Source organism: Myotis myotis, unplaced genomic scaffold (genome assembly GCF_014108235.1).
Source record: "Myotis myotis isolate mMyoMyo1 unplaced genomic scaffold, mMyoMyo1.p scaffold_m19_p_23, whole genome shotgun sequence".
Taxonomy (NCBI): Eukaryota; Metazoa; Chordata; class Mammalia; order Chiroptera; family Vespertilionidae; genus Myotis; species Myotis myotis.
In genome coordinates this window covers 7644827-7661355 of record NW_023416328.1, presented here as the reverse complement: position 1 = coordinate 7661355, position 16529 = coordinate 7644827, and the positions used below count along the sequence as shown (strand labels likewise).

Sequence of the window (16529 nt, the reverse complement as noted above, 5' to 3'; positions counted from 1 at the left end):
TGGTAAAAAGTCTGATGTATTTTTTTTTGGCACTAGTGCTGGGCCATTTCCCAAGCACCCCTCTCCCCATCTACACCCCAACTCTATTCTATGGGGAGGGTTGTACTTTAGCATCATCTATAGAAACAGAGACCAGCCTCCCCCCAAAAAACTGTTCACAAAACTTACCAAAAAAAAAAGTTTATGAACTGGAAATATTTCCCTTTCCATCACTGAAATTCCATCCATCAAACAGTGATGGGCGAGGCTTAGAGAGGAAAGAGTACCACATAAAGTTTTAGCATCTTTGTAAGTCTATACACCTACTAACTTGAGACACACCAAGTGTAGGCAAGTCAGACTTGCTTCACCCGGGCATTTTTCATGTGGTTACAATCAAATCTTCTGTTCAGACCCCAGGGCTGAGTGTATGAGTCCTCATGGAGGAAGGGCCCACACCCTCTCTGAATCCCTCAGAGCAAAGCTCTGTGTGTGGGGAAGGGTCCTTTTGTTCCTGACCCCAACAAGGGTGGCCAGTTGTCTCCATGGATGGGCCCTGGGGACATGTCACCCAGCCTTGGGGGTCAGTGACATCCCTATCAATTAAGCTCTTTCTGATGGAGCTGATGAGGGACAGGAAATTTCCTACTGGTAAACATCATCTTATTTCTTATTTGACTCATGTAGGCATCCATCCTAAAGAAAACATTTTTGTTGTGTAGTATATTTTCAGGAATAGAATAGCATTTTTAGTTCTACTTGGATGGCTTTTGCTGGGGGGGGGGGGGGGGGGAATTACTTGGGCCTCTTTGAAATTATGGCCAAATGGGAATGAGCCCCCTTTCTATGAACATAATAATAAAAGAATAATGTTACGTTAATTCCAGTTCCAAAGGTTCCCAAAAAGAAAAAGAAAAAAAAACATAGTGGACTGTCAATTCTTGTGTCAGCTCTGATCAGGTCCACAAACATACCTAAGTCCCACTTTCAAAACTGCTGCTTTAAACAATACCACAGGATTCAGGCTCCTTGCCTAATCATGCTTGATCCTCTCAACACCCCTGCAGAGTACGGAACCCAGGTCCCACGGCCCCTCCTGAATGTCATGATCGTTATCTGGTGCAAGATTCTATGGGAATAAAAAACCGTGGCATTTCACAACATCAGGTAGCGTCCGTTAGAACAGAGTTCTCCGAGCTTTTCGGGCTGTTTAAAAATCCCCCTCTGATGTCTTAGCCACCACTCAAAGCTCACGGAGCCTTTGGCATCGGCTCAGTCCTTGAGGGAGGGCACACGCTTAGATTTCACGTCGAACCACTCACCCTGCATGCCAGTAACAGCCAGGCAACCAGGGCCTCCTGATGGGGGAATTCTCTGGATAAGAAGGAATCATGAGGGAAGGGCTACGGCAAGGGTCACAGTGGACACAGGCTGAATGCTGACTCATCGTTGGCGTCACGTCACAGGGGAGAGGCAACGTAAACATACGGGAGGCTGCGAAGTGGACCAAGAAATACTGCGTCTGGCGGCCCACAGAGAAAGCCCAGGACTCCCACACTCTCCTGGAGTTTCGTGACGGCCCCCTTTGTCCCACCTGGCACACCATCCCTACTCAGAGACTGCAGGTGTGCTTCTGGTAGCTAGGGTCACGTGCTCCACCTGCTCGTGGCCATGTATGTGGGGGAATCACAGTGTCTGTGGCCTGGAAATACACTGAGTACCTACAGGTTATTTATACCCACAGGCCACAGTGATATCAGCAAGTAATTTCACCTCTTGGACTCATCAGGATGATGAGGCAGAAAACACAATAAGGGGGAGATGGGGAGTTCTGGGAACTAAACTCATGCTTTGTTGAGTGCTAAGCACATGGTAGAAGCGCTGCAAACACGTGAGATGTCTAATCTCCTGGGACGCGTATTTTCAGCTCCGTCAGCCCAGAGGAGAGCAATCTCAATGAATTCAGACAGGTCCACTCAATGGTTAAAACCATGTGCTCACCTCACATTCTTTCCTTGTTTGTTACTGAAAAGACAACAAAATTGTCTTTTAAAAATTGTTCACTCAAACACTGTAATTTTCCTATTCTTACCAATTATTTATTTGTGCATCTGATGCTGGGTTATTAAATGATTGCAGAGTTGGGGTAGTTTGATCTTCCTGGCACATTTTAACTGAATTATATGCCGTCTGTATTTATCTCCAGGGATGCTTTTATCCTTAATATACATTTTGTCGATAAGAAGGCACAGCCTCCTGTTGGATCGATTTCTTTTTTATCCTATCGCTTTTAATGTTCCTGTATTCTTACATTCGTAGCCGTGTCTTTTAAACAGCATAGAGTTTCATTTTCATTATAATTAAGGCTGGAAAACTGTGGCTTTTAGTTGCTAAGACATGCTCATGCAATCTAATTATGGGGTATTTGTGTTCTAAACTTTTGACATGACTGTTGCACTTAATTCGTTTTTGTTCATTTCTAGATTTCAATTTTTTTTGCCTTTCCAATCTTGTACTCTGACTGGTTTCAATTTTTTTTTTAATTTTTCTATTTGCTCTTTGAAAAGCTTTTCAGTGACATGTTGAAAACTTCTGTCCAAAGCCCCTCGTGCGGAATGTCTAGAGATAACACAAAATATGGACTACAGAGAGCTGTGTCCAGAATTGCGCTGTAATAAGGAAAAATGAGATGGTTGTAAACACACATTTCTTTATTGGTAACAGCAGAGTGAGCTAGTCAAGCCACCACAGAAATAACCAACGGCCTATTTAGCAAGTCCTTTAGGATCTGTGCCGTATTTGGCCAGATCCGTCTGAATAGCTTTTTTCAACAGATGCTAACCACTGACGCCTGTGGAAGGAACACAAGAATTATTCACCACCTCACACTCACACACAACAGCGAATTTCTGTTAGCCTGTGACCTTTAGCTTCCAGCTCAATATTTACTTTACTACATAAACATTATACGATATATCCTTTATAGAGACGTTTTCAAATAAATAACTTATTTGTGGTTATTCATCCTCACCCGAGGACATTTTCCCATTGATTTTTAGAGAGAGTGGAAGGGAGGGGGAGAGAGACAGAGAGAGAAGGAAACATCGATGAGAGAGAGAGAGAGAGAGAGAGAGAGAGAGAGAGAGAGAGAAAGAAAGAGAGAGAGAGACATCGACTGGTTGCCTCCTGCACTTGCCCAGACCAAGGCCGGGATCAGGCCTGCAACCGAGGTACATGCCCTTGACCGGAGTTCAAACCCGGGACCCTTCAGTCCGCGGGCCAATGCTCTATCCACTGAGCCAAACCGGCCAGGGCTCAAATACATCACTTGGATACTCACTTCTACGCACATCGATTGATACGCCAAGTCTGAAATACATACTTCCAAGTAGAAATACGTTCACATCAAGTTAAGCAGGATGAGAACATGTAAACATAGATACCTGGTTCACAAAAAACCACAAGGTCACCACAGTTAAGAAAGTGCACTTGAATCAGGGAAGAAACGCACACGTAAACAGCGGAGACGAGAGAGCAGCTGCCACAGGGCCCCCCCGGGGTGGGTCCAGGTTTCTTAAGGCTGTAGCAGCACAGAGTTCCTCTGTTCAGTTAAGACTTCTCCCTTCACCCTGTCCCACATACTCTCCAGGGGCTTCACAATGAGTGTGGAAGTCCTGTAAACACTAGCCTAGAACTGAGTCAATCCTGTTGAAAACAGAGATGACAAAATAAACCATAAACTGACAGTCAAGAGGCATTGCACCAAGAAAAAAAAAAACACAACACCACCACCACCACACACCAAAAAAACAACAATAACATTAAAGGACTTGGTGTTATTTTGGGGGGGAGGGGAGCACCACACTCCTGGGGGGGGGGGGCGAGTAATGGGGATGGGCGAGAACACGGATGAGTGGCCCAGAGAAATGGCTTCAACAGCTGCTGTACATGGCAGATGGGTCTATCCACGGGCGGATAAAACAACAGGCAACAGCGGATGGTCGAGCCTCAGCACAGAAGCAGTGAACACACGACACCACATGCCACAGGTTCAAGTTGCAATCTTTTTCCCCCCGACCGGCCTCCCCGCTCCTTCCCAAGGAAGCACGTCCCCACGGGTTCTCTGAACAACAAAAAAATGAAAAAATAAAAAATAAAAAGGAGGCTCATTCTCTCCCAGTGAAAGGAAACACTTACACAACCACAGACTGACCAGCCAAAGCGTGACAAGCTCTCGCTGACGGTGGATAAAGGGCATGCTGTCCTCTCCCACCTGCTTAGGCTCCAACTCTTGGCTGCTCGAGGCCCCAGAACCCTGCCTCTCAGGCTCAGGCTCAGGCTCCTGCTCCTCCTCCTCCTCCTGCTCCTCCTCCTGCTCCTGCTCCTCCTGCTCCTGCTCCTCCTGCTCCTGCTCCTGCTCCACCTCCTGCTCCTGCTCCACCTCCTGCGCCTGCTCCTGCGCCTGCTCCTGCGCCTGCTCCACCACCTGCTCTCCCTGGCCCTCGGGCTCCGCATGCCTGTAAAAACAGTTCTCGCCGAACGGGCAGCAATCCCTGACTACAGCGAAGTACCTGCAGGTCTTGGCGCGCATGGCCTCCTTGTACTGCCGGATCAGTTCCTGCTTCGCCGCCGGATCCTCCACCCAGAACTCGCTGGGGATGACCAGGCGCGAGGAGACCCTGCACTGCGGGCAGGATTTGATCACCCTGCTCCTAAACTCCCGGGCCGTCCTCCACGTGCGGATGCACCTGAGACAGTAGGTGTGGTTGCAGTTGGAGAGGATGCCGAAGCGGCGGTCGCCCTCGTTGGCCTTCTCGTAGACCACCTCCATGCAGATGCCGCACACTTTGTCGGCGCTGCGCTGCACGGCGAAGGACAGCTCCATATCCTGCTGGTGGCGGTTCATGCAGGCCTGGATGTGGTCTGCCCTCTGGGCGGCGTCCGCCGGGTGCAGCGCCTGCCGCCCACACAACTCGCATAGCTCGCCGTGGAGATACGCGCAGCTCTCCCCGCGGAAGCAGTGCCCCATGGCGGCGTCGCGGCACAGCCGCCGCTCCCTTTCCATCTCCAAGTTCTGCTGGGGAAGCTCGGGAGCGGGGAACGCCTCGCGGCCCCAGTACGGTTGCCCCGGAACAAATTCAGTGGCATTCGCCCAGCCTTGCGCACCGGCTGCCCAGCCTTGCGCACCGGCTTCCCAGCCTTGCGCACCGGCTTCCCAGCCTTGCGCACCGGCTGCCCAACCTTCTGCACCGGCTTCCCAGCCTTGCGCACCGGCTGCCCAGCCTTCTGCACCGGCTGCCCGGCCTTGCGCACCTGCTGCCCGGCCTTGCGCACCGGCTGCCCAACCTTCTGCACCGGCTTCCCAGCCTTGCGCACCGGCTGCCCAGCCTTGCGCACCGGCTGCCCAGCCTTGCGCACCGGCTTCCCAGCCTTCCGCACCGGCTTCCCAGCCTTCCGCACCGGCTTCCCGGCCTTCCGCACCGGCTGCCCGGCATTCCGCACCTGCTGCCCGGCCTTCCGCACCTGCTGCCCGGCCTTGCGCGCCTGCTTCACAGCCTTGCGCGCCAGTTTCCCAGCCTTGCGCACCTCCGGCCCAGCCGTGCGCACCTCCTGCCCAGCGTTGCGCATCTGCTGCCCAGCCGTGCGCACCTCCTGCCCGGCGTTGCGCATCTGCTGCCCAGCCGTGCGCACCTGCTGCCCAGCCGTGCGCACCTCCTGCCCAGCGTTGCGCATCTGCTGCCCAGCCGTGCGCACCTGCTGCCCAGCCTTCAGCATCTGCTCCCCCCACAGCTCCGAGCGCTGAATCGTCAGTCTCGGCTTCCAAGGAGACCCTGTCAGTGACCAAGCAAATCGCAGGCAAGGCGCCCCAGGAGTCAGGAGGCGGGGCCCACGCCCCTTCCTGAGGCTGGTTCTCTGGCTCATAGTGCGCAGCCGCAAACGCGCCGGGGCCTAGCTCCTCCTCGGGGGCCTGGGGCGGCGGCGACCCGCGGTCCTCCCCGGCCTCCTCCGGGTCCGGGAGGTCGTGGGAGTAGCGACAGTTCTCCCCCTCCTTGCACATCCCATGGCGAAAATACCTGCAGACGACTTGGTTGGTCCAGGGGCCTGGGCGCCGCTGGCTCTGCAGCCAGCTGGGTCCGGGCCCTTCCCTGGGCCTGGCCCCGCCCACAGAGGCGTAGGCCAATCGCAGACGTGACGTGCCGATGGGGGGCGGGCCTCCAGGCTCCATACGCCGGAAGACCGGGTGCGTGCGGTAGCTGGGCCCAGCGGCCGCCTCTTCGGCCGCCGGGGCATCTGTTGCGTCCCCGGCGGCTTCGTGGGGCTCTGAGGGAGCTGCAGCCTCTTCCATTGCACCTTTTGCCCCCTGAAACGGTGCCAAGACGTGTCCGGTGCCCCCTGCGTGCGGGCTTGAAGCCCGGAGGCCAAGGAGCCGTCCCGGAGCTCCAGACGGGAAGGTGTGCCTTTTTTTTCCTTCCGCCCAGCCCTCTACTTCCGGTTGCTGTTGGTTCCGGCTTCCTCCGCCGGCCGGGCGGCGGACACTTCCGGTGGGGACACCGGCTGTCTTCTAACCAGTCCGCGCGGTGTGTAAAAAATCCCGGCGTGGGAACAAAGCCTCGCGCCGGCTTTGTTCCGGGCAGCTGGGTTCCCTCCCCCACTCCGCCCCCACCCCTGCCCCCCAGGCTCTGCAGCGGCAGCGCTGCAGGCGCGCGCGGCCGGAGGATGCAATCGCCACCCGCTGAGGTTTTGATTTTTCCTGTCGCGCCGTTCACGCAGACACACTGCATTTGCTCGTGCATATGCATGTGTCTATTTTTTAAAAAAATCATAAAAACCATAATCCTTGTTTCCCGGCCCCGCACCCCACCCCATGTTGAAAAGTTCGCCTCGTAGTGTCTGAAACATCTGACAGGTGAATGTTACGGATTTTCTGTTCGTATTATGTCGATGTGGGGCTTTTTGAATTGCGATTTGATTCTTTTATTTATTTATTTTTGTCGCTGATGGGAGCTTTAATCGTTCTGCTTTGTTGACGAGATGTGTTGTGGTCTGTGTTTTCTGGGAGTTCCTACGGGCTGGCGTGGGGGATGCTCTGATCTCCGGGGCACGAGCAGGGAGCGCTTGTGATCGGAGCCCGCCTTTCGGGGGGCGGGGGGGGCGGTTTTATTGGGATTTCTGACCGGCCTCTCCCCCATGCTGTGCATAAGCTGCAGACCTCCTTCAGCCCCGCAGCTGGCTTCATCAACGCCCCTCTCCCCCGTGGGCCCCCGGCTTTGATTTTCTTTTGCTGGTTTAAGTCGCGGTGGTTCCTTTGTTTCTCCCCTTTCTTTCCCCGAGGGTCGCGCTGCTTCGTGGTGGGACAGCCTTTCGCAGCATGTTCTCTGCCATCTGCTCGAAGCGGTGCTTTTTAGTCTCCACCTGTGAGCTCTTTGTCATCTTTGCAGATGCATTTGATTCATTGAGTAAAAACGGTTGTGAGTCCTCCTCTGCTAAGTCAGGGTACTGATCATGAATATAATCCTGAATTTTATCATGTCATTTTCTGAATAGTTTTTTGAGATCTTACGGTCCTTCCTCTTAATGTGGTTATTTGCACTGATGGGTTTTTTGTTGTTGTTTTTTAAAGATTTCAGTTACCGTTTTTCCAAGAATAAATTTGTTGTGCTCTATCACCATTTTATATGTTATTAGATGTTGTTTGCTAAAATAAATTTCTGGGAGGGAATTTTATATCCTAGATTTATATTTTAAAATGATTTACCAATAATAAAGTTAAGAAATTAATTAAAGAAAAACAAACATGAAGTAAGGGGGCAGAATCACAAATAAAATCCTTTGAAAATATGATGATGATCACTATTAGTTGAAATGATTATTGAAACTGATAAATTTCTGGTGAGGTTTATTAGGAAAATATATGAATAAGGCACAAATAGCCAAGATCAGATATTTTAAAAATAGTATCACTACATTAATAACACATTAAAATAATGAAACAATTTCAGGAATGAGATTAGCCTATTAAATTAAAAAATCTATATGAAATGGTCATATTTCTAGAAACACATTTATTATTAAAATGACAGGATCAGAAATAAACATACATATCAATCTGTTGCATAAGTGATTCTGTAATTAAGAACAATTCTTTAAATGAAAGCTTTCTGAAAAAAAATAGAAAGGCAAAATGGTCTATATTTATTATTGCAAGCCCTTGCCAGTGAAAAAGGGCAAAGCAAAAAAAAAAATGTTAGAATTGGAAAGGAGTTATTACTAGGAGACAGCAAAAAATTGAGAATAACTGATAAATCTATTAGATTTAATAAGCACATTTAGCAAGGACATCAGATAGAAGTTCAGTGTACAAGATCAGCTGTATTTCCTTCTGTTGTGATATTACATATGTATAATCAATGACAGGAAAACATTTAAAATTCATCGCATTTACAGTATTAAACGTTAGCCATCTTAGGAATTAAGCTAATTAATGTTGTGAAGCTTGAAATCATTTTTGCTCATGAAGTACTTTCCCATGTCCTCCTTTACGTATTTATTGAGTTTTGTATTGGAGGTGCCGGTTCTTCCAAAGTCTCACCCTTCCCTCTGCTAAATGTGTCTGTTAACGGATATTTCCTTGACAGTCCCGGAGCGTTTCACAGGAAAAAGACTTGGAGCTCACATACTAGGCTTATACACCAGGCTTTTCACAGACTCAAAAATCTCAGAATCCTGACTATAAACCTGTTATTTGTTTTAATCGTGCTTTGTTCCCAGCACCTTTTAAATTATTCTCAATCCATCTTTTTTTTTTTTTAATAAACCAGCACCGTCCAATGGAAGTTCTGTGGCTGTTGTATGTATGTGTTGTCCAGTGCATTGGTTACTAACTCAGTGTGGCTCTTGAGCACTTGAGAATGATTTAGGAGCTGAGTTTGTAGTTTTTAAACTTCAGAATTAGTTTAAATAGCCACACAGGGCTAGTCGCTATTATACTAGACAGTGACGTTGCCGGTAGTATTCCACCATCGTATTTCCTCAAACAGGAGGGAACAGGGACGATTTCGTAATTTGGCCAAGGCTGTGCTGCTGGCACGGGGTGGGGTGGAGGGGTGTATTTGCTTTCACATCCCCTCCTGTGTACCTCCTGGTCACGTTCATGTCCTAGCACCTCATAGGGAGCTGTATCATCTTGTTTTATAGTGACGAAATTTCATATGCACCATCAGAAACTAAACTTGTGTCTCCTGATGATAAATATTATATGAGATTGAGTCAGTGGAATTACTGGGTATGCATCTGGAGGGAAATAAGCAAATATTTCCCCATCCCAGTCAAACCACTATTCTCAAATAATTTTCCCTGTCACAGTCCATTTTCCTGTCTCGGTATTTTTTTTTCTTCTGAGCACTGATATTGTTTTCACAGTCCCTGAGAATACACATCTGGCCATTTATCTGGTTATTTGGTTCAGTTGATTCTTCTTTTCCCCCAAAGCGCTGAGGGGCTCGGGCTGAGACTTGACTGAGACAGACTCGTGTACACACTCCAGTCTGCAGGGCTGCACGAGATCTCCTGGCTGGTCAGCATTTGGGTGTCCAAGTAGAAGGAATGGAAGTGCATTCCACTTGAGCAGGCTGTGCTCAGCACCCATCCCCCCATCACCAGGGAGCAGCGTGACCATGTGGGGGGTGGTTTACAGCCATGCAGGGGTGAGACCCAGTCCAGAGAGCATAACAAAAGCCAGAGAGGCAGGAGGCTAGTGCAGAAGTGGAGTGTAGGGACGGATTGAAAAGAACCAAAGGCCCCATCGTCTTTTATTCCAAACAGCTCAGGCCTGCTGGGCTGAGCCCCACATGGCCCCTTTTCTTTCTCTCTTTCTTTCTTTCTTTCTTTCTTTCTTTCTTTCTTTCTTTCTTTCTTTCTTCCTTTCTTTTTCTTTCTTTCTTTCTTTCTTTTAATTGAATTTATTGGGATGGCATTGGTTAATCACACTCTTTTACCTCATCTGGAAAATAATAATACAGTAGTAATAATGAGTGATTAGCCCACGAGTTTACTGTGAGAACTAAATGAGAGAATTCTTATAAAATGATTGCACCCGTTACAAGGGATAGTCTATGAGCTCTCCATAAGTGTTTCTTGATTTATTTTTTCAATCATCCCAAGAATCCTGTAACTGAAGTCACTGTCGATGTGAATCTTCATTTTTGGCTGTCTGCACCTGGCAGCAATGTATCTACAGGTTGTTGGAAGATTCAGGCACGTGAGAGGTAGTGAGCCAATCCTTATTTTCTCTTACTGATAGACCCACTGACTTTTTTTTTATTAAATTAAAAAAATTTGTGTTTTTTTTTTTTTGTTCATTTTCACCCGAGGATATTTTTCCACTGATTTTTATTTTTATTTTTTAATATATATTTTATTGATTTTTTTACAGAGAGGAAGGGAGAGGGATAGAGAGTTAGAAACATCGATGAGAGAGAAACATCAATCAGCTGCCTCTTGCACACCCCCCACTGGGGATGTGCCTTGCAACCCAGGTACATGCCCTTGACCAGAATCGAACCTGGGACCCTTCAGTCCGCAGGCCGACGCTCTATCCACTGAGCCAAACCAGTCAGGACTCCACCGATTTTTAGAGAGAGAGGAAGAAAGGCAGAAAGACAGAGAGAGAAACATCGATGTGAGAGAGACACATTGGTTGCCTCCCACATGCACCCTGATCAGGGCCTGCAACCTAGGTATGTGCCCTTGACTGGACTTGAACCTGAGACTCTTCAGTCCACAGGCTGATGCTCTATCCACGGAGCCAAACCTGGCTAAGGCTAAAAATATATTTTTATTGATTTTAGAGAAGAAGAGAGAGGGAGAGAGACATAGAAACATCAATGATGAGAATCGTGGATTGACTGCCTCCTGCATGCCCCCTACTGGGGATTGAGCCTGCAACCCGAGATGTGCCCTGACCAGGAGTTGAATCATGACCTCCTGGTTCATGGGTCGAGGCTCAACCACTGAGCCACACTGGCCGGGCAAAAAAAACATACTTTTAAAAACCCATTGCATCACTCTCTTTAGTAAAAAGGTCCTGCTGTCCTTAAGTGTCATGAATAATTTTTTTCTTTTAACTGTTCAGGTGCCTGCAACTCAGATAGGATCATATTCATCCTTGGACCCTCCAGCCCTCTCACCAGGACACCTGGGACGCCTGCATCTTCACTCCCAGCTGATTGGTTAAGGAGCTGTCTGGGGGGGAGACTCCTGAGCCAGTGTGCCAATGACAGTCCCTCGAAGCACGGTAAGGACAGAGTTCGATACCTACAATTCTGAAATGCTCTCCGAAGCTGGGCTACGCCCCAGGCTTCGTGAGAAAGCTTCCCGATGGGCTGGAAGTATCCCTTCCTGGCTTCTCCTCCAGGAAGCTCTCGGTCCACTCCGTTTGCCTTCTTGGACCCCTGCCGACTTCATGCCCCACTAACTCCGTCCACCTTTTTAAAAAAAAAAAATTAAAAAAAATATATATATATATATATTGATTTTAGAGAGGGAGTAAGAGGAAGAGAGAGACAGACACATCCATGATGAGAGAGAATCAAGGATCAGCCGCCTCCTGCACGCCCCACCCAGGGGATGGAGCCTGCAACGGGGCATGTGCCCTTGCCCGGAATCGAACCCGGGACCCTTCAGTCCGCAGGCCAACGCTCTATCCACTGAGCCAAACCGGCCAGCGACCACCTCCCTCTTGTTGGCATGATTTTTGCAGAGGGTAATTTGGAACTTCAGCGGCTTTTTGGAAAACCGAAGGGTTCCCAGCTGAGAGCACAAAGGGGGAGTTTACTGGCCTGGGCGCATGCGCACTCGGCTCTTCTCAGCGCCGCGCATGCAGGGGGGCGGGGTGCGCGCTCTGCCAACCTCGCCGCCCTACCCCGACCCTTTCACTTCGGCGCCCACGGGACCTCCAACGCCTAAGACCCAGGCCCGCTCGCAGGGCACCTTCGGAGCAGGGTCAGCTGACTTCCCAGAACCCTGACCGGGAGATCGGAGCGGAGAAACCTGGGGCCGGGCTGTCGGGACTACATTTCCCACAATGCCCCGGGAGCCCTTCCGGTGTCTCGGCTGGCCGGGCTCTGGCTGGGCTCTGGCTCCGCCTGGTGGCCGGTTCTGGCTCCAGCGTGCGATGCTAGTTGTGGAGGTGAAACTGCCTCTCTAATACCTGAACTCCCCGTTTTAACTGTTGAGGAAAGACGGAAGATAGGAAATATATAAAATGGGGTCCCTTTAGCCACGCTGCTGGGATTATTAACACTAGCAAGGAAAGACCCCCTTCTCATGCTAACTAGCCTGGGAACTAAAGATCCATGGGAACTTTGCAGTCCATCCTCCATGCCTCTTAAAATGCTTTTCTCTGTGGGTTTTTGCTTCCCCCCCCCCCCCCCCGTCTGGTGCCTGGCCCCGCAGGTGTCAGCTAACTATTTCCTAGAATAAAATGCTATTAAGTTCTGAGTTTCTTTTTTAAAATTATATTTTTTATCCAGAGAGGAAGGGAGAGGGAGAGAGAGAGATAAAAGCATCCATGATGATAGAGAATCATGCATCGGCTGCCTCCTGCAGGTCCCACACTGGGGATCGACCCCACAACCTGGGCATGTGCTCTGAGCGGGAATCGAAACCATGACTGGTTGATGCGCAACCAGTGAGCCACACCAGCCGGGCAAATTCTGAATCTCTTATTCAGAAATACCTCTCAGTGGAAGTTGGTGCCTGTCTGGTTCTGCTTCGGTTGCCAGTAGAAGAAATGACGTGCCAAAATGAAGTTTCCGAGGGGCAAGGTGTTTGTCCGGTGCTGCTCTCGTCAAGTGTTAACATCTGCCGTTTTGAATCCTAGTTATCACAGACGGGCATCGTAAGGACCCAGGGGATACATCACTGCTGGGATAGACTGTCATTCGTTGAGAGAGGTCTAGTCAACTGTGAAATAACCATGAGGGATAATACATTGACTGTCTTTCCTGACCCCCAGTGGAGGAGCCCTCTTCTTATATAAATCTTGGCTGAGATAGGACAGGCTGACATCAGGACAAGCAGGAAAAATGCCCAGCTCAGGGGTTGGGACGTCCAGCAGGAACATGACCTTTCTTGAAATAGGAACGATAAATAAATCTGATCCGCAGTGGGGCTTCATAAACAGCAATATGTCTCTTGTCTGCGGAAGGGGTTTGGCGGCCAGTTTTTTTCCCCACGTGGAATTCTATAGATCTTGTCAGTGGCTTCAACCTTCTGGGAGTTAAATGCTTGGCTGCTTTGGAGCTGGGATGGAAGAGCATATTTTAGCATAGTAGGAGAGGACACAGAATAGAACAGAAATATCTCCGTACGTCAGTCAAAGTATGTTTATCGTTTTGTACACGCATATATGTGTTTATCTATCGATGGATATGTTTACATAATGATAAGGACAAATCAGAACAAGGCAACTTCTTTTTTTTTTTTTTTTTTTTCATCTTTGGAAAAAGCCAAATCGACGTTGGCAACCCTTGGCGATGAGTGAGTAATGGGTGTAAGTCTTGCTAAGTGATTGTATTTGTTTTCATTATCTTAGTATTGCGGGGCTGCTCTTGGCATCTTTCTGGCTGCCGTTTACTGGTTGGGTGGCCGTGAGCAAGTTAGCTAATTTGTATGTGTTCTGGTTTGCTTCTCTGTAATCTGGAAATACACCATCTCTTCAAAGGGTTATTGAGGAGGTTAGAGACAAAAAGCACTGTGTGCCGTACCTGGTATGAACTGTTCCGGGAACGAGTGGTAGCTTTCAAAAGTACTTAAAATATGTGTGTGTGTGTGTGTGTGTGTGTGTGTGCGCATATGTATATTGATTGATTTCAGAGAGAAAGGGAAAGAGAGATAGACACATCAGTGATGAGAGAGAGTCATTGATCAGCTGCCTCCTGCACGCCCCCCACTGGGGATGGAGCCCACAACCCGGGCATGTGCCCTGATCAGGAATTAAACCAGCGACTTCCTAGTTCATAGGTCAACGCTCAGCACTGAGCTCAAAAGTACTTTTTAAAAGGGTCATTTGTTTCTAGATATCGAACACTCATCTGGCTTTATAAAAATCAGAACTCCTAAAGTATAGCTGAAGAAGAGTTATAAATGAGATTTCAAAATAATTTTTGACAGTGAATTTTTGGCCATTGTTCCCTGAATTCTCACAAAGACCCTATTATTACTGTGTGTGTGTGTGTGTGAGAGGGGGGGGGGGGTTAGTTGAGGGGAGTGTTGACTTGCAGATATTCACATTAATACGAATATTTGATACGAACATGAATAAAGCCTGAGAAATTTGAAGGCATTCATGGAGAGATAATAAAACGGAAATAGACCCAAACATTTAAAGGCATTTAGTTTACAAAAAGGTGGCATTTTGAACAAGTGGGGAAAGGATTATAATTGTGTTGCCAAAATGCATGGTTATCTATTTTATTACACAAGTGACCAACCATTCGGAGAAAAAAAAAATTGCATCTTTACCTCCATTACCTGCAACAAATGAATTCCAGGGAGTTAGAAGATGTAAACAAACGGAACCATAAAGATTTAGCAGAAAATAAGAGTAAGTTTATTTATAATCTCAGAATGGGGAGGGGCTTTTAAAACTAGAACCAAACTCCAAGATCTACAAAGGAAAACATGATCCATTGACAACATACAACTTCACCCTTTCTATATGCCAATCAGTCAGTAACATCAAAGGCAAGTAAACAAATAAAAACACTTCGAGACATAAGACAGAAAGAGTCCCAAGTGCACAGGCGAATTCATTAAGACAACGGCTACTGTTTTCAGGCATTCGCTTTTCTAACCACACGCCCCTCTCCTCCTTATTGCGTTCTTAAATGGCAGAGTCGTTTTTGGTCAAATACGAGCTATTTTGTTCGCTTGTCTATGTTTTTCTCTACAAAATACAAAGCCACAAAGGCTGTTTTCAAAAGCAGATTTGTAGTAGGGATCAGTTTTCAGAGAGCAAGAAGAAATGAAGGGCTCTCTCTCTCTCTCTCTCTCTCTCTCTCTCTCTCTCTCTCAATCCTCACCCTAGGATATATTTTTCCATTGATTTTTGTTTTGTTTTGTTTTAGAGAGAATGGGGGGAAGGGAGGGGAAGAGAAGAGAGAGAGAGAGAGAAACATCAATGTGAGAGAGATGTTTACACCCTGACCGGGGCTGGGGAATCGAGCCTGCCACTGAGGTATGTGCCCTTGACCTGGAATCAAATCCCAGATCCTTCAGTCCGAGGACTGGTGCTCTAACTAACCACTGAGCAAAACTGGCCAGGGCTGAAGCATTTTCTTTATACATCAAAACATTCTACTTGTTTCTAAAGGTAGTTTAATAGGAGAGAGGGATTGGGGGGAACGCTGCGTGTTGTTTGTCCCATGTAAAATGGATGAACTCTGGGGATGCTCTTATTTATCAATTTTATTGTAAACAAGATGTCCGTTCTGAGCAGGTGCACACACGCACACACACACACACACACACACAGCATGTGCAAGCCACCATCCTCGATGCAAAGCAATCTATGTGCGTCACCCAGCAAGGAGTGAAATAAGTGGCCGGAGACATGTCTGCAATTTCTTTTGCTCTGGAAAAATCAAATCTTTGCTCATGATGGATCCATCTCGGGGGGTTAGAAGCAAATTAAAGACCCTGAAAATGGGGGTGTGGCCGGGGGTGTGGGGAAGGAGGGCTTAAAGCCTTCAAGCTCTGAGCAGTTACTGGATGAGACAGTACAACGGGCAATATTTTCTTGTGTCTCCCTCTGATATTAATTAAAAAATAAGAACTATGGGAAGAAGCAAAGTGACTGCTGTCAGCTAGAGCATCCAAGCCAGCGGTCGCCAACCTTTCGGACCTCACAGACCACCAGTGGCCTGAGGACCACCGGTTGGCGACCACTGATCTAAGCAGTGGCTTCTGGCACGGTGTAAATTTAAAATGAAAGTTTCCTTGGCTTTCAAAGCACATCTCCAGGGAGCCCACCCGTTCAGCCAGCTTTCTAATGCATTCTTTTTTTTTTTTAAGTATATATTTACTAGAGGCCCGATGCACGAAATTCGTGCAAGAGTAGGCCTTCCTTCCCCCCGGCTGCAGACACCAGCTTCCCTCCGGCACCCGGGACCCAGGCGTCCCTCGCAGCCCTGGCTTCGTTCGGAAGGACATCGGTCTAATTAGCATATTACACTTTTATTATTATAGATTGATGTCAGCGAGGAAGGGAGAGGGAGAGAGAGATGGAAACATCCATGGTGAGAGAGAATCATAGATCGGCTGCCTCCTGCACGCCCCCTACTGGGGATGGAGCCCGCAACCCGGGCATGTGCCCTTGACGGGAATCGAACCTGGGACCCTTCAGTCCGCAGGCCGATGCTCTATCCACGGGGCCGCACCAGCCAGGGCTAACGCGTTCTTGTTAAAGGATGGATTCATTTGGCTCTGGATGGATTCATTTGGCCAGGCTGCTAGTTCTAATGGAACCCGCCCGTCCTTTGGGGTTTGCC

The 16529-nt window shown here is 48.4% G+C and overlaps 2 protein-coding genes across 3 annotated transcripts in view; one reads left to right on the top strand and one right to left on the bottom strand.

Annotated features, from left to right (window-relative positions):
- Positions 1 to 3191: 3191 nt before the first annotated feature.
- On the bottom strand, positions 3192 to 6355 carry LOC118679243 (probable E3 ubiquitin-protein ligase makorin-3). The gene is made up of 2 exons (XM_036355772.1): positions 4253 to 6355; positions 3192 to 3684 (listed from the first exon to the last, which is right to left on the bottom strand). Exons 1-2 carry the CDS (start codon positions 6323 to 6325, stop codon positions 3679 to 3681), a joined length of 2079 nt encoding a protein of 692 aa, XP_036211665.1. The 5' UTR covers positions 6326 to 6355; the 3' UTR covers positions 3192 to 3678.
- Positions 6206 to 16529, top strand: part of OTUD7A (OTU deubiquitinase 7A) — a 79796-nt gene continuing 69472 nt past the window's right edge. For both annotated transcript variants that reach the window (XM_036355768.1, XM_036355767.1), the window contains exons 1-2: positions 6206 to 6431; positions 11111 to 11272. The gene's annotated coding sequence lies outside the window, so the exon portion shown is untranslated. The remainder of the gene's footprint in view (positions 6432 to 11110; positions 11273 to 16529) is intronic.

Bases quoted from the DNA above. Each gene is read 5' to 3' on its own strand.
- LOC118679243 (XM_036355772.1), bottom strand. From the start codon at position 6,325: ATGGAAGAGGCTGCAGCTCCCTCAGAGCCCCACGAAGCCGCCGGGGAC.